The sequence below is a fragment of the Bubalus kerabau genome, chromosome 7 (assembly GCF_029407905.1).
Source record: "Bubalus kerabau isolate K-KA32 ecotype Philippines breed swamp buffalo chromosome 7, PCC_UOA_SB_1v2, whole genome shotgun sequence".
In the NCBI taxonomy this organism is placed as follows: Eukaryota; Metazoa; Chordata; class Mammalia; order Artiodactyla; family Bovidae; genus Bubalus; species Bubalus kerabau.
Genome location: NC_073630.1, coordinates 46178629 through 46196700, shown reverse-complemented (window position 1 = coordinate 46196700; position 18072 = coordinate 46178629). Strand labels below are relative to the sequence as shown.

Here is an 18072-nt window from a genome sequence, read left to right as displayed (position 1 = left end):
GACTGGGGCTCGCCAGGCGGAACGCGCGGCCCCCAGGGACACACGGGGCGCCTTTGTCTGGAGGGTTGCGGTGGAAGAGTAGAGAAGCGTGCGAGAGTGGCCACCGTGGCTGGAGTTTGGACTAGAACTTTCTTCCACCCTCCCTACGGGTGACGGTACTCCCGCTGACCCACAACTCCGGCCCAGAAGCCGGGAGCGCCTAGGTACCGGGGGTCCGGCTCCGCGGCGGGCGGCGCAGGTCCCCACGCACGCCCCTCCTTCCCGGAGCCCCGGGCGGCGAGGGGAGCGGAGACGACGAGGTAGAGGAGGAGGAGGAGGTGGAGGAGGTGGCGGAGGGGAAGGGGCGGGGGCGGCGGGCGGGGAGGAGCCGCCGCGGGCAGTGGCCGGGGGAGGCGGCGGTGACTGAGGAGGAGGTGGAGGAAGCGGCGGCACTCCCGCCCCGCCGTAGAGCGGCGCTGGGACCCACGCGGCCGTGACCCCGCGGCTCCCCGGAGGCCGAGCGCGGCAGCTGCGGACAAAGGAGCATGTCGGCGCCGAGGAGGGCGCGTCCTCCGGCCACCACGAGACTCCGGGCGCCACCGGGCCCGCGCTGCGCTCCAGTCCGCCGGGGCACCGGGGCGGCCCGCTAGGCCAGCGCTGCGTCGCTCGGCCCGCAGGCCCCGGCCGGCCGCCCGGCCCGCAGCATGGAACGGCCCGGGCGCCCGCGGGGCCGCCAGCCGCCGCCCCTTCTGCTGCTGCCGCTGGCGCTGCTCGCGCTGCTGGGCGGCGGGGCCGTGGCGCTGCCCCCAGGCTGCAAACACGACGGGCGGCTCCGAGGGGCCGGGAGGGCGGCGGGCGCCGCCGAGGGCAAGGTGGTGTGCAGCAGCCTGGAGCTCGCGCAGGTCCTGCCCCCGGACACGCTGCCGAACCGCACGGTCACCCTGTGAGTAGCCCGCGAGGCGCCCCTCTGTACTGGCGCCCGGTCTCTTCCGTCCCAGCGCTTTCCGTCGTGCTGCTTCTCCTTTCTCGCAACTTGGAAGAGGGTCCCGCCGCCACCCCCGCGCCTTTGTGTGCATGGAGCCGCTGGCGGGGGTGATGCTGGGGAACCGGGAGGCTCGGCCGGAGGCGTTTCTGTGGCTGGCGAGCGGATGTGTGCCGGCGTCGCTCCGCTAGTTTGCAAAGTAAAAGTTTTAGGGTTCCCCCGCGCGGTCCCGGCGCAGTGCTTGTGAGCTAGCTGCGCGGTGCCACGTGAGGATGCAAGTAAACATGCAAGCCGCGGAGTTAAAGCTCATTCATCCTGTGCTTGGGCGCAGGAAAACAGCTGGGCTAGAAGGGCCAGCCCTTCAGTTACTTGCACGTTAAGTTACTCGAACACTAGTTTTCAGGATACTAAAGCCACACAGGGACTTTGAACGCCACTGTGTGTGATCTCCAAACTTCCAGACTGTTTCCTTTGCTTTTGCCAGCTGAGTTTTATTACATTAAAGAGCACCTTGTAAAATAAGAGTTTTTTTTAAGGGCCCAGAAATATATTTGAGATGAAATCGTGCACCTTCGACCCCCGGTTTCTTGGGTATGAGAGCTTATCTTTAAAGCCGAGAACTTCACATTTGCAAACTGGGTTTGTTGAGCCTTCCAACTCAAGGGACTTGATTTTCGGATTGAGTTTCCACCTGGAAAGAAAAATTTTTGGTCTCGTAATTCACTTTGTGCTACGATTCACTGTCCAGTTTTGCCAATTCTATCTGAACCCTTGGCCCGGTGACTCTTGATTTTATTTTCTGAACGATGAATTGGTTTGGGACAGTTTAAAAGTGTTTCTAATGGGTATTTTGTCGAACTGAAATATGAGTCCCTCGGCGCCGTGTGCCTCTGTGTTGTTTTGGTTGGTTTCCTAAAAAAGAATCAAGGCTGCCAGTATAAAAACATGAAGGCAAGAGGAACAGCGTGACCTGTGAAAGAACTTAAAATATGGTTTTTAATTTAGCCCAGAAATATGGTTTTTAATTTAACCCAAATTAACCCTAGCAGGATTTATGCGTAAGTACAGATTTCATTACTAACACCTTTGTTCTTCGTTTCCATTTGTTTGAATTAGGAAAGGTTTAACACAGGAAAACTGTGTGTGCTTCTGTTTATGGAGGCCTGAAAAAGGTAAAAGAGTTTTTGTTTTGTTTGATTCCTTTACCAACACTTGACCACTTGGTAGTGGCAGCAGCTGTATTTATTTCTTAGCCAGATTCTTTGAAGTGGAAATCTTGAGTATGGGCCCATAATTACAGTCTGGAGTCAAGTGGAGAAAACCTTTGTTTTGGAGATATCCTTTGTTATTCTGAAGAAATTAGTCCTATATTTGGCTTCTGAATCAGTGGCACTTAAGCTGATTCAAGTTTAGGTCGATTTTTCCTGAATTGTCAACAATTGTAAATTGTTGATTTCACAGGGGAAAAAAGTTGATATTGTAGAAAATAACTTTTCAGCATATGATCAAACTATTTCATTGAATGTTAATGAACTGATTAAAATATGTGCCTTTGAAATGTCATTTTAATCCTTTTTTTTGCACCTGAAAGTCCTTTAAAGTAAAAGTAATACAGTTTAGTGAATGGGAAGAATTATAATTGAGGATCAGATAAAGTTGATGTTCTGGTTGAAGTTGGTTTCAAGTGTATCAGAATGGTGTGTGTGTGTGTGTGTGTGTGTGGTGGGGGTGTTCTGGGCCAGTTTCCTCATTTTCCTAGAGAATAAATTAGAGGGTCATAGTAGATAAGTGACTTGCCCAATTCCTATGATAGATTTATAGCGAGGGGATCCGTGCCCTGGATTCTTGCCCTGCGGTTCACATGCTTTTTCATCTTCATTCCTTGTCTTCATCTTCCTTAGTTCAACACAGGTTTTTTTTTTTTTTTTTTTTTTTTATTAAATCGTTTCTAGATCATTGGCAGTACGTTGAGGTTTGGACTAGGTGTTATTTTCCTAGGACTGTGGTAGATTAATCACTAGTTTGATGACTTAAGACAGCAAATTTCTTCTCTCACCATTCTGGAAGCCAAAAATCCAAAAGCGAGGGTTTTAAGCAGGACCATGTTCCTGCCAAGGCTCTGGAGAATCCTTGCCTCTTTTCAGCTTCTGACTTTCCTTGGCTTGTGGCAGCTCAATTCCACTCTGTTTCTGTCTTCCTGTGGTCTTCCCTGTGGTGTCTTTCAAATATTCTCCTTTCTCTTATGAGACACCAGTCTTTGAATCTAGGGGTCCACTGGGAAGTCCACGAGGCTCTTTTCTCAAGATTCATGACTTGGTTCCATCTGCAGAGAAACCCACAAAAACCAACCCTATTTCCCAGCAGCGTTATTTTCAGAGGTACTAGGAGTGAGAACTTGGACCTTTGGTTTTGGGGCACACTCACTTTTCAATTCATACAGAATATAGACAAAAGCATTATCTTTCTTCTCTAGGAACTCACAGAGATTTGAGGAGAAAGTTTCATCATGTCTCAGGACAGTATGGTAAACATTCTAATATCAGGGAACACAATTAGCAAAAGGAACGCATAAGAGGGCAACTGAGGTTCCTCTGGGGCATAATGGGTGGGATCGAGGATCTGAGAACCCATAGCCAATTTGAGAAGTATGAGAAAGATACTGTGGAGGAAATGAGGGGATGAGAGGTGGGCATCCCCGGCAGGCCCAGGGTAGTGGAGATGCTTGAGGAATTGTGTGTTTGAAGTTGCTGGAATGTCAAGGACACATGTCTAGTGCTTGGAATGGTGGTGGTGGTGGTAGGGGTTTGGGGAGTTCTAGGAACAAGTCAAGGATAGGCAGGCTCTCTAATTCCTTCGTTGTGGCCAAACGTTTTCAGCTGAGTTGTGATGTGGCTGCCGAGTGGAAAGTTGGGGGTTGAAAGGAGGGCAAGGATTGAAGTTTTCTTTCTCTTTAATAATGAAAAATAAGATTATTTCTTCTTAGTGGATTTCTTTCTCAGATCCTTCTGCTGCTGCTAAACTTCAGTCGTGTCTGACTCTATGAGACCCCATAGATGGCAGCCCACCAGGCTCCTCGGTCCCTGGGATTCTCCAGGCAAGAATACTGGAGTGGGTTGCCATTTCCTTCTCCAATGCATGCATGCATGCTAAGTTGCTTCAGTTGTGTCTGATTCTGTGTGACCCCATGGACAGCAGCCCACCAGGCTCTGTCCATAGGTTTTTCTAGGCAAGAATACAGGAGTGGGTTGCCATTTCCTTCTCCATCAGATTCTTCTACGATCTTAGTGAACAACACTTATTTTCATAGCCATGTTTCTAGAGAGGTTTGGCAGAAATCCTCAGCTTGACCACACTTGTTCCTTGTATCTTATATTGCCTTCTGCATTAAAGGATTACGTTCCATTTATTATTTTTACGCACAAACTGAATACAAATTTAACTGCATTAATGCTTTTGTTGGAAATCTATTTCTATGTTTCATGTGAAATGCTCAATATTAAGTTTTAAAAATTCTGAAGACATCAGTGGTAGAAAGTTTCACAGATTTAGTCGTGGTCTTCCAATAGTGTTTTCCTGGTGATGCTACATGGTGATTGTAGATAAAAGGTTTCTTTTAAATAAATTTTATGATTTGTTAAGTAACTTTGGGACAAAATCCAGATGTTTTTCAGACTGTTTAACAAACTAAAATAATGCTCGGGTTTGGTTTTTACTTTTATAAAATATTAAGTTCTTTTGCTATCAGAGGACTGATAATTGGACATCCCCAGTGTATGCACTTCAGTGCCAGGTACACAAAAAGAAGTGCTGGTGTTGTTTGGAAACTTCAGTCTGGTTGGAGAGGGAAGATTTGCACCGAAGCAAAGCAGACATCTAGGGAATAATCTCAGAATGTCTGTAATTAAGTAATAAATTCTGTACTGCTGATTGTTTAAATGCTTTAGGAAGCCTGTTAAGAGGAGAGAGCTGTGGGGCCGTGGAGGCCTGGGAAGGTATTAAAATTTTCCTGGAGAGGTTAAGACTTGAGCACGGCCTGAGGGAAGGGAAAGGTTTGGGTTTTGAGCTAGGGGAGAGAGGGCGCTCTGCAGTTGCAGTGAGGCGTGGTGATGCACTGGCCCTGCTGAAAAGCAGGGAGGGTTTCAGAACCATTGGTCTGTCTGTGGTGTTTCAAGCACCAGGCTGGTCCAGGTCAGTTAGGGGAGTGTGTCCAGATGGGAAGGAGGAGGGGCCCAGGCTGAAGTCCCCTGGACCAGTAGAGGGGCCTGAGAAGGAAGGTGCAGCTGGTAAGGTTGAGGGGCAGCAACTGGGGAGTATTTGGTCAAAGAAGCCAAGGGGAGTTCAGGTTTGAAGACAGGAATGGGGCGCCCCAGTGGAGAGATGCTGTGAGATCAGAAACAGTAAGAACAAGCTAGACTTGACAGCTTTGGTGCCCTCCGTGGGCCAGAGGCTGCAGGAGGCAGATTGTGGTAGATTAAAGGGAGAACTGTGTGAGGATGGTGGTGTTACCTTGATGAGGAAGAAATTTGGTGTGAGGAAAGAGAATCTTTGCATCCTGCTGAGTATGGTTGGCAATAGTCGGGGAGAGGGAGAAATGGATGATGGAAGGTGAGATATGATGGGAGCTGGAGCCAGGTGGGGTGTTAGGCTTTTAGATGGAGGGGGGTTGTTCCATCCCCAAGTGGTGACTGGAGGGAGCTTGGGCAAAATGGTGGGTGGGAGACCACTGAGGAGGGCATGTGGGATGAAGAGGGCTTTGCTGCCCCCTGGCATTTATTTTTTCAAAGACCTAGAGGCAGGGTTAGGGAAGAGGGTGAGGAGATGGTGTGAGGAGGAAGTGAATGAAGAGTGAAGTGGCCTTTTGGAAAGGACCCGGGGATTGTAGAAGTGCCACCCAGGTGGAGTGGTGTCCATTTTTGCCTTGTGATCTAATTCAGAGGGAGATGGTCAGCATGTTTTTTTTCTTCTCTCCAGCTGCTTTCAGCTTAGAGATGAGAACAGTGGATATTAGCCAGGCTGCTTCGCCAGGTGAGGACAACAGAGGAGGAGAAGGAGCAGGGAGATTTTAATGAACATCACGGACAGCTGCTGTGGTCTGAATTCATGTGGATCCAGGTTTTTATCTTTGAATGAAAGGTCTTCTCTGTAGCCATATTTTCCCATTCTCAGCACAGGCTTTTTTCCCTGTGCACATCTATTGAGACCCTATTAATATTGTACGCACAACTCTGAGTGTTAGGGATGGCTCTGAGTGCTGGGGATGGCTAGAATAAGCCATAATTCTTTCATCCGAGGATCAATGCTGCTGCTGCTGCTGCTGCTTCTAAGTCGCTTCAGTCGTGTCTGACTCTTTGCGACCCCATAGACGGCAGCCCAGCAGGCTCCCTCGTCCTTGGGATTCTCCAGGCAAGAACACTGGAGTGGGTTGCCATTTCCTTCTCCAATGCATGAAAAGTGAAAGTGAAGTCACTCAGTCATGTCCGACTCTTAGCGACTCCATGGACTGCAGCCTACCAGGCTCCTCCATCCATGGGATTTTCCAGGCAAGAGTATTGGAGTGGGGTGCCATTGCCTTCTCTGTGAGGATCAATAATATACCCCAATTCTCTGCTTCACCACAGCATGCGTCTCATTGTCCCCTGAGCAGATTTTTATGTATTGGCTTCCTGTATGCCTCGGCTAAGTTTGCCACTTGCCTGACACCCCTTTCCTGGTAAAAATCTGGGTTCTCATTAATTTAGCCCAATTGCAGTGGCCTCTTTTGTGCCTCTTCCAATGCTCTGATCCTTCTCTTCTCTAAACTTAGGAAGTGCTTCTTATCTGTGCTCTTGTGTCACTTTATGGGATACTTGATGCGATCCTAAAGCATGTCCTGTCAAAGGAAGGGCTCTGAGACCTCAGTGGGTGGTAATGTAATCACTCTTTATTGATAAGAGTAATGCCAGCAATGATAGGACTGTATGGTGGGAGGTCAGGACAAGCGGAGAGATGTGAATTCAAAATTTTACTCTTTTATGGCCAGTGAAAACATTTCATTAGTTTAGGTCAGCATTTCATAGCTGTTGGGTCCCCGATTCAAGAACAGGTATAAATATGGGCAGTTACATTTGACCTACATGATCTTATGTGTGTGATAAGCACACATTGCCAACATCCATTGGATCATAGAAAAAGCAAGAGAGTTCCAGAAAAGCATCTACTTCTGCTTTATTGAGTACGCCAAAGCCTTTGACTGTGGATCACAACAAACTGTGGAAAATTCTTAAAAGAGATGGGAATACCAGACCGCCTTACCTGCCTCCTGAGAAATCTGTATGCAGGTCAAAAAGCAACAGTTAGAACCAGACATCGAACAACGAACTGGTTGCATACTGGAAAAGGAGTATGTCAAGTATATTGTCACCCTGCTTATTTAACTTCTATGCAGAGTACATCATGGGAAATGCTGGGCTGAATGAAGCACAAGCTGGAATCAAGGTTGCTAGAGAAATATTAATAACCTCAGATATGCAGATAACACCACCCTTATGGAAGAAAACGAAGAAGAGCTAAAGAGCCTCTTGATAAAAGTGAAAGAGAAGAACGAAAAATCTGGCTTAAAACTCAACATTCAAAAAATGAAGATCATGGCATTTGGTCCCATCACTTCATGGCAAGTAAATGGGGAAACAATGGAAACAGTGAGAGACTTTATTTTTCTGGGCTCCAAAATCACTACAGATGGTGACTTCAGCCATGAAATTAAAACACGTTTGCTCCTTGGAAGAAAATTATGACCAACCTAGACAGCATATTCAAAAGCAGACACATTACTTTGCAGACAAAGGTCCATATAGTCAAAGCTATGATTTTTCCAGTAGTCATGTATGGATGTGAGAGTTGGACTATAAAGAAAGCTGAGCACTGAAGAATTGATGCTTTTGAACTGTGGTGTTGGAGAAGACTCTTGAGAGTCCCTTGGACTGCAAGGAGATCAAACCATTCAATCCTAAAGGAAATCAGTCCTGAATATTCATTGGAAGGACTGATGCAAAAGCTCCAATACTTCAGCCACCTGATGCGAAGAACTGACTCATTTGAAAAGACCCTCATGCTGGGAAAGATTGAAGGAGGAGGAGAAGGGGACAACAGAGGATGAGATGGTTGGATGGCATCACCACATCGATGGACATGTGTTTGAATCAATGGACATGAGTTTGAGCAAGCTCTGGGAGTTGGTGATGGACAGGGAAGCCTGATGTGCTGCCGTCCATGGGGTCACAAAGAGTCAGACACCAACTGCGTGACTGAACTGAACTGAAACACACACATAAAACAGTGTTTTGGCAGGTTGATCAGAAATACTGAAGAATTTTGGGCAGACTTAGGCATTTGGTCTATGAATGCAAGTCTTGGTGGTGGTGGTTTAGTTGCTGAGTTGTGTCCGACTTGTGACCCCATGGACGGTAGCCTGCCAGGCTCCTCTGTCCATGGGGTTCTCCAGGCAAGAATACTGGAGTGGATTGCCATTTCCTTCTCCAGGGGATCTTCCCAACCCAGGAATCAAACCCTGGCTTCCTGCATTTTAGGCAGATTCTTTTCCAACTGAGCTACAAGGAAAGTGTTTTTTGCAATCTGGTGAGGTTTTGCATGACCTAGCCCCTTAATCTTGTTGCTTCTTACCTGCTTTGGAGTCCTCCAGCATCAGGAATTTTTGATGAGAAGATGGTGGGTTTGGCAATAAATCAGAAATAAAATACTAGAAAGAGACATAGGAACTTTCCAAACCTATAAAGGTGTTTTCTTTTTTTTTTTTTTTTTTTTTTTAAATAGGCAAAAACAACAAAGTAAAAACTCCTAAAAGTACTCAGAAAACAACACAGGGTGAAGTTCCTTAGAGTTGCATTTAGGACTTTTTTTTCCTTCCTATTTAGTTGCGTCTCTGAAAACAGTTGCTTTCTGTATTGGCTGTCCTCCTGTGGAGGAATTTTTTTTTTTTTTTTTTTTAAATTATAGCAGATCTATTTAGCTTTATCGAGTCTTAATTGTGGCACACAGGATATTCATTGCATCAGGCAGAACTTCTGTTACAGAACACTGGCTTCAGTAGTTAAGGGCTCATTTGCTCTGCTGCCTGAGGGATCTTAGTTCCCCTGCCAGGGATCAAACCCGAGTCCCCTGCATTGCAGGGAGGATTCTTAACCACTGGGCCACCATGGAAGTCCCTCGCATGAAAGTCCCAGAGAACATAACAAATTCATTGTTCTCAACATTTTTGTCAAAAACAGACCAAAAAAAAAGAGTATAGAATTCTTAAAATTTTAGTAACTTATTAAGTCAGTTTTTTTTTTTTTTTGCCAAAATTAGGAAGCTGTAGATGCAGACTTGCTCCATGAGTTTTTAATAGTTGCCTAACTAAATTTATTTTAATAAATTATTTAATGCTTTATGGATGGTTTAGCTTGTTTTTATGTTCATGTGCAGATAATTTTAGTCCAAAGAGGGAGTTTTAAATTAAGCAGTCTCTCCCAAGCTTTTTTTAAATTTAATTTTGCATGTGTGGTGAGGGAAACTCCTGTGTGTTGGATGGGACAGAACAGAGGTGTAGCTGTTGCCCACAGAAGAGACAGGTCTGTCCTGGCCACTTGTAGTGCCATGCTGAGCACCTTGCACACAGTGGGCATTTCACTCAGGTAACCTTTTCTTGTCCTCAGAGCCTGAAGGGAGTAAACGGAAGGGGTTGGTGTAAGAATCATCTAGGACTTCCCCCATCCCCCTGTGCCCACCCAGCTTCCCCCCAGCACCCTTTGTCTGCAGGTTGCAAGCCCAGGTTTAAATCTGCTTTCCCACACACAGCAGGGACCTTCCAAAGACCAGACTTTTGGTAATCACTCTTCTCTAGTGACTGTCTTCGTAATTCCTATCCTAGTTTTTAAAACTGCTTGCTTTTGTGTTCGCTCGGCAAATAGTTATTCCCTGCCTACTCTGCATGTTGTCGATGTAATTTAGGTGTGCTTGTGTGATTGTTTTTGGCTATTAGACCAGTTTTATCCTAGGCGCGTGTGCTTGTATTCCTTTCTGGAACTCCACCTCTTGCCTTCCAGAAACACAACATCTCCCTGGTCTGCCTCTTTGTGACACAGTTTAACCTGCATCCTCTTCCTTCGCCACACTCTGCTATGAGAGCTGGAGATAACGGGGTTGGGGGTGGGAGGGGGAACTGGTGGACTTCAAAAATTACTATAGGCGTTGAGGTTTCTAAAGAGAAATCTGCAAGACTGGTTTAGGAACAACATAACCAATGGGACTGATAGACCATGGTGGGCAGTGACCACCTTTGCTTTCCCTTCACATCTGTCTGCTGGGCACAGAATCTTTCACCCCATATGTCTCTGATCTCCTGTAGCACATAATCACCTCCAGTACTCAGAGCAGTTCTTTCTGAGGATTTTCATGTTGTAACACGCACACACACAGTGCTAAGGTTTGTGTGGAGGGTGCTGCAGGTGGGAACTCCACTGAGCCAGACCCTGCATCCCAGCCCAGCTTGGGAAGGGGTTTGGGAGAGCAGTTATTTCCACCTTCCTGTAACCTGGTTGCTGAGTTTGCTGTTGAGACTTTTCACCTTGCTTTGAATCACCTGGGAACATTAAAAGCTCAGATGCCTGGGCCACAGGTCTCATGATCTGATTTGACTGTTCCAGGATGGGGCCTGGAAGTTGGTATTTTTCACAGCTCTGCAGGTGATTGTCTTGTCACCTGGGCTAAGAACCTGTTTTCTAGGTGTTTTCTTCACCACCTGTCATCTGCTACAACAAAAAAAGGTAGAAGAAAGAGGAGTGGAGCAGATTGAGGACAACTGCCTCAGGGGAAGGGGGCTGTTCCAAGTGGAGCAAGGATGAATGGAAATCAGGAGATGTTTTTAGGACAGAGAACTGAGAGCTTTAGGTTGGGGCCTTATTCATAAGAGAGGAGAAAAGTGACTATATGTAAAGTGGGGAATGATATGCCGAACTAGGATTTAATATCAAGTCATGAGGTTAATGGCTTCCCAGAGGGCTCAGCAGTAAAGAATCTGCCTGCAATGCAGAAGATGCAGGTTCGATCCCTGGATTGGGAAGATCCCCTGGAGAAGGAAATGGCAACCCACTCCAGTATTCTTGCCTGGAAAATCCCATGGACAGAGGAGCCTGGTGGCTGACAGTCCGTGGGGTTGCTAAGAGTTGGACACGACTGAGCAACTGAACAACAGCAGCAACGGCATGGGGCTAAGGACAGTAAGGTTGTGGAGGTGCATTGTGGCACTGAAAGGATGAACTGAGAGAGTCTAAGGGCAGCAAACCAGCATTTGGGGGCCTGATACTCAGATGGAGCAGACAACGAAACACATAATAGCCCCTGCCTTGATCTGCCTTAAATCCTTTATTGTATATTAAATTTAAAATAGAGATTTATTTCTGATAATAATCCATTATTAATATAAAATAGTAAGAAAGCGTAGAGAATCCATGAGAGGCCCAATTCCCCAAGTATCTACCTACGTCTAAGTTATTAAAAAAAAAAGAGCTTATTTTAATTTACATCCTCATTATAAGTGAAGTTTCATGTATTTTTGACACATCTGCAAAAGGGTCATTTGTATTTGGCCACCTTCTCTGTACATTTTTAGTTTCCAGCAGTTTTTTTTACCCCCAGTTGACACTTAGATTTTTTGAGTGACCACTCATCATCTGAAAATGTAGTACTTTCATTATTTTCTTGCTGCTTTGGCTGGGACTGAGGAGGCAGGATTGTGGACACCTTTGTCATGTTCTTCACTTGATAATGGACAGGCATGTTGGGCAGATGAGGACAAGAGATATTTCCTGGCAGGACACGTGATTTTGTTGAGAGGCTAAATCCACTCATATAGCAGGCATTTGCTAGTTGCTTTTAGCTCTTTATCAATTCACATGACTGACATTCTTGGTTCTTAGGTTAAATAAAAGATATCTTTTGTTCTTCTTTTCCTTCCCATATTTTGCCTTGTTATGTTTAAATTATGTAATGGTTGAATTGTACATATTTGAAATCTTTTCTTCCTGAATAATCAGTATTGGGGGGGAAAGGCATGCCTGTGGAATGCAGTTTTATACAAAGAAGGCTCAAATGACAGTCATCCTCACTCTCTAGTTCTTAGGCTATTTTTATTAAATTCTTTTGGATGACAGTGGCATGAGCATGAAGAAAATCTTTTGGCAGGATTGCTAGCTCTACAAGCAAAAGCGGTGCTTCCACCTAGTCAAGAATTGTACAGTAATCCTCCTTTATACCTAGTTTCAGTTACTCGTGGTGAACCATGGGCCACAAATATTAGATGGAAAATTCCAGAAATAATTCATAAGTTTTAAAGTGTGCACCGTTCTGAGTAGTATGATGAAGTCTTGCTCTCTCCTGCCTGGGATGGGAATCATCCTTTTGTCCAGCGTATCCGCCTGTTAGACACTTGGTGGCCGTCTGGGTCATGTGTCATCAGATCGATTGTCCTGGAAGCTCAGTGCCTTCTGTTCCAGCCACCCTTGTTTTACTTCGTAATGACCCCTCAAGTATAGGAGTACTGATGCTGGCAATGCAAAGGTGCCAAAGAGAAATCTGTAAAATGCTTTCTAAGTGAAAAGGTGAAAGATTTAACACGGAAAGAAAAATAATCATATATACTGAGGTTGCGAAGATCTACAGTAAGAACAAATTTTTAGCCATGAAATAGTGAAGAAAAAAGAATCCGTGCTCATTTTGCTGTTGCACCGTAGACTGCAAAAATTATGGCCACAGTGTGTGATAAGTGCTTAGTTAGATGGAAAAGACCTTTTTCATTTGTGCAGTGAGATATTTTGAGAGGGAGACCACCTGCATAGAACTCTGATTACAATATGTTGTCATAATTCTCTTAGTTTATTGATGATAATCTCTTATGTGCCTTCTTTAAAAACTAAACTTTATCGGAGAATGTATATAAAGGAAAAAAATAGTACATAAAAGACACTGAAGTTGAGGCATCCGCTGGGGGCCTGTGGATAGGAGGGAAGCGTATCCCCTGTGGATAGGAGGGACTCCTGTACTTGCAGGCCAAGATGTTTCCCCAGAATAGGAACAAGCACGTCCTCCACCCAGGCTGGGGAGAAATAAAGACCGCTGTGGGTAATCTAAGCTCCCCAAGCTGTGCCCCTACTCCTCTCCCCTGCATCCTCCTAGTATGGGACATAATATACAGTAGGTGATTGTGAGTTAAATTCACTCCCTATATGAAGACATTTCTGAATTAGAATAAATAGTTCCATCTCTGTGATCTTGCCTCCCCTAGATAATGGAGCTTGGAGACTTTTTTGTCCCCTCCTGCCACTCTCGCACCTAGAAGAGTGGTCGGCTTTTCATTGGCATTTCTGTGATCGCCTCCTATCGTGAGCTGGATAGAAAGCAGGTTGTAAATTGTGTTGGGGATGACACTTCTGTCTAAACCCTCCTGAGATTTAATTGAAGGAAACTTAAAGTGGGCTTTGGAGATGCAGCTGTAACACAGACTCTGTAATGCAGTTGTTAAACTTCTCTTTCTTCAAGACTGCTTGAATCTAAGTCTAATTAAATTGATTCATTTCCCATCAAGATAAGACTTAAAAGCATTCTTTGTTTTATTGTGCAATTCTTCCCAACTCTTTTCTCATGAAAAGGCAAAGAGTAATTGACTAGGGGTGTATTCATCTCCAGTACCATGTTTAAGGCAGATGGGCTTTCTATTAGATTAAAAATTTTTTTAACCTTCATTTTGTTTGTTTGAAACAAGACCAAGTGTAAACTCTCCCTTGCTGGTGAAGATTTGATTAGATTTCTCAACTCTAAAGATGGTAACAATAACCCTGTATACGAGACAGCAAAAGAGACACTGATGTATAGAACAGCCTTTTGGACTCTGTGGGAGAGGGAGAGGGTGGGATGATTTAGGAGAATGGCATTTAAACATGTATAATATCATATATGAAACGAGTTGCCAGTCCAGGTTCGATGCACAGTATTGGATGCTTGGGGCTGGTGCACTGGGACGACCCAGAGGGATGGAATGGGGAGGGAGGAGGGAGGAGGGTTCAGGATGGGGAACACATGTATACCTGTGGCGGATTCATGTTGATATATGGCAAAACCAATACAATATTGTAAAGTTAAAAAAAAAAAAAAGATTTCTAAACTCTTTCCAGTACCATGGGATTTGCAGTCCACCTTGGCAGTCAGTGCTAGGCTGGCTCTGCCATTCCTCGTACCCGCATCCAGCCTCATCCTTTGCTTGCATTACTGCAGCTGTCATAATCTTTGGAATTATTTATTTACAATTCTTTCTGTCTTACCAGACTCTGAACTTTAAAAAAAAATTGATTATGTATAGTTGGTTTAGTTTCAAAATGTCCAACATAGTGATTCAGTATTTTTGTAACTTTAAATGGACTATGGCTGTGTATATACTAAGTCACTTCAGTCATGTCTGAGTCTTTGCAAACTTACGGATTGTAGCCCTCCAGTTTCCTCTGTCTATGGGTTTCTCCAGGCAAGAATACTGGTGTGAATAGCCATGCCCTCCTCCATGGGATCTTCCCAACCCAAGAATCGAACTTGTATCTCTTACATCTCCTTCATGGGTTCTTTACCACTAGCATCACCTGAGAAGCCCTTAAATGGAGTATAATCTATAACAAAATAATGGCCGTATTTCTCTGTGCTGTACAATATATCTTGTGGCTTAATTTACTTTATACATAGTAGGTTGTATCTCTTAATTTCCTACCCCTATTGTGCCCCTCTCCCCATTCCTTCTCCCCATTGGTGATCACTGGTTTGTTCTCTGTATCTTAAAGTCTGTTTTTTGTTTTGTTACATCCATCCCTTTGTAAGTCAAACCAGTCAATCCTAATGGAAATCAACCCTGACTATCCATTGGAAAGACTCATGCTGAAGCTCCTATACTTTGGGCACCTGATGCGAAGAGCCAATTCATTGGAAAAGACCCTGATGCTTGGAAAGATTGAGGGCAGGAAGGGAAGGGGACGACAGAGGAAGAGATGGTTGGATGGCATCACCGACCCAATGGACATGAGTTTGAGCATACTCCAGGAGATGGTCAAGGACAGAAAAGCCTGGCATGCTGCAGTCCAAGGGGTCTCATAGAGTGGGACTTGACTTAGTGACTGAGCAACAATGAGTGATAACATAGAGTGTTTGTCTTTCTATGTCTGACTTATTTGTCTTAGCATGATATTCCCTAAGTCTGTCAGCTTTGTTGAGTTTCCTTTTATTTTGTGGCCTAGTAATGTTCTTGTATATATGTGCCACATCTTCTTTATCTGATCAACTGTCGTTGAACACTTAGGTTGCCTCTCTATCTTGGTAATTGTAAATAATGCCGCTACGAACGTTGGGTGCATGTATTTTTTAAAATTAGCATCTCTGTTTTCTTCAGATGTATACCCAGCTGTGACATTTCTGGATCATGTGGTTCTGTGTTTTATTTTTGAGGAACCTCCATAGTGTTTTCATAGTGGCTGCACCAGATTGTAAACTCTTGATGGTGATACTTACTCTGTGTCCTGAGTGTCTATCACATAAACACTCAGTAAGTCTTTGTAGAAATAAGGCCCGTGTTTCCCAGTGTTCTTTTTTTCCTCAAGTAGAACTAGAAGAAGAATCTTGCATTATTTTTAACACAGGATGATCACTCTATCACTGATAAGCTTGAGAGTCTTCAAAGCGGAGTACCCAACCTGCAAGGTCGAGGCTTAAACTCCCACTCTGTATTTGATAGTGAAAAGCCTTTCTCTCTTATCCATATTACTTTTTTTTTTTTCCTCCCCTTTTCTTGATCTGCTTCCCTTCTACTTTTGGAGAGACTGTCACTTACCTTTTCTGTTTTAAGCTTCTCCCCTTGTTTGTGATGTTTCTCCTTGGCATACATAGCCTCTGTTAAAACAAAAACAACAACAAAAATCTCGCCTCCCTCATACCACCCTTACCGCAGCACTATGTAGGTACTCTTCTTACTTCACAATTAAGCTTCTTAAAAAGTAACATGAATTCACCCTGGCATTTCCTTATTTCAGTTTCAGTCCATTGTCTAGTTTCTGCACTGTGCCGTGCCTGAAGGCAGCTAAACTCAGAGCTCTTTTCATTCCTCCATCATGTGTAGTCTTCTCCTGGTCACCACCTCTGTTACCATGCTCATTTAATGATTAAACTTCAGCAATTTGACATGGTTTGGGCTCAGCAGCTCCTATGAGGAAGTGGCTAGCTTGGCTGTATGGTTTCCTGCCAAGATGACCACAGACAGCAGTACCTCCTTAGGGGATGGTGTTTTTTTGAAGGCAAGGCCCTACGGAATGCGTATTGTCCACCCTAAACAGAGATTGTCTACTTGAGATTATTGCCTACGTAGAGAAACCTAGTTAACTGTCTGCCTTGGCTTGATTTTTTTCAGGGATCCTTACTAGGGGCGGGAAGGGAACTGTCTTGGAGTTCTTCCCCCAGGGATAAAGTTGAAAAACTTGTCCATCAGCTTAACTAGAACAGCTTAGCAACCACAGACTGGGGCCATGATGTAAGGACTTTGTCAGACTTTCCCTTTTTAAGCTTTGTTAGTGTTTCCATTGTTTTTCCTTTTAGTGTTTTATAGAACTTTAAAAATTGCAGATGTTTTGTTTTCACCGTGTGGAGCACAGATGAGGGGGGATTTTGGAGACCTCCTACATGAAGTCTTAACTTTCACTAAGTCTTACACCATCTTAGATGTGACAGCTTATAAATAGAAAGAAACTGTTTATTTTTCTGTCGGGAGGTTGATAGTAAAGCCAATGTGAAGAACCTTCTTGTTTTAGGAAAAATAGTATTTCAGAAAACTTCTTAGCTTTCTGGTGAGATTAATTTGGTAAACCTGCTGTTTCTACTTCTGATGTAACTGTAAAGAATCCATGATTGAGTTAGCTAATGTAGGTGGTTAAAAACTTTTGCTTTAATGCTGGTTCAACTTTCTCCCCAAACTAGCTTGATAATTGCCTTAAACTACCATGAATAGCACAAACTAGGGTGTAGAACTCTGTAGAACTCCTTGGCCTCCAGAACTTTATATAGTTGACCCTTAAACAACAAAAATTTGAACTTCGTGGTTACATTTATGAGTGGAAGTTTTTCAGTAAGTACTGTAGTACAATGTAGCACTCAACATTCAAAAAACTAAAATCATGCCATCTGGTCCCATCACTTCATGGCAGATAGATGGGGAAAAAGTGGAAGCAGTGACATTTTATTTTTCTGGACTCCAAAACCACTGTGGACAGTGACTACAGCCATGAAATTAAAAGACGCTTGCTCCTTGGGAGAAAAGCTATGACAAACCTAGATAGCGTATTAGAAAGCAGAGACATCACTTTGCCAACGAAGTTTCATCTAGTCAAAGGTATGGTTTTTCCAGTAGTCATGTATGGATGTGAGAATTGGACCGTAAAGAAGGCTGAGCTCCAAATAATTGATGCTTTCGAATTGTAGTGCTGGAGAAGACTCTTGGGAGTCCCTTGGACAGGAAGGAAATTGAACTGATCAATCCTAAAGGAAATCAACCTTGAATATTCATTGGAAGGACTGATGCTGAAGCTCCAATACTTTGGCCACCTGATGCACAGAGCCAGCTCATTGGAAAAGACCCTGATGCTTGGAAAGATTGAGGGCATGAGAATGGGTGACAGAGGATGAGATGGTTGGATGGCATCACTGACCCAATGGACATGAGTTTTAGCAAACCCGAGGAAATACTGAAGAACAGGGAAGCCTGGTGTGCTGCGGTCCATGGGTTGCAAAGCGTTGGATACAACTGAGTGACTGAACAACAACAATAGAACTACATGATCTGAGGTGGGTTGAATTCATAGATGTGGAGGAACCATGTATACTGAGAGCTATAAGTTGGATTTTCCACTGAGTGGAGGGTTGGTGCCCTAACTGCCATGTTTTTCAAGGCTCAGTTGGGTATAAGTGCCCTTAACTGATTTTGATTTCAGTTCAGTTCAGTTGCTCAGTCGTGTCCAACCCTTTGAGACCCCATGGACTGCAGCACTCCATGATTTCTTTAG

At 44.5% G+C, this 18072-nt stretch overlaps 1 protein-coding gene across 4 annotated transcripts in view; it reads left to right on the top strand.

Annotated features, from left to right (window-relative positions):
- The first annotated feature begins 405 nt into the window (after positions 1-405).
- Positions 406-18072, top strand: part of ADGRA3 (adhesion G protein-coupled receptor A3) — a 133055-nt gene continuing 115388 nt past the window's right edge. For 2 of the 4 annotated variants that reach the window (XM_055588144.1, XM_055588142.1), the window contains exon 1: positions 406-922. In XM_055588144.1, the coding sequence (XP_055444119.1) occupies positions 684-922 (239 nt within the window). In that variant the 5' untranslated portion in view covers positions 406-683. Of the gene's footprint in view, positions 923-1111; positions 2020-18072 lie in introns of those variants that run through there. The other 2 variants (XM_055588143.1, XM_055588145.1) reach the window with 2 other exon arrangements.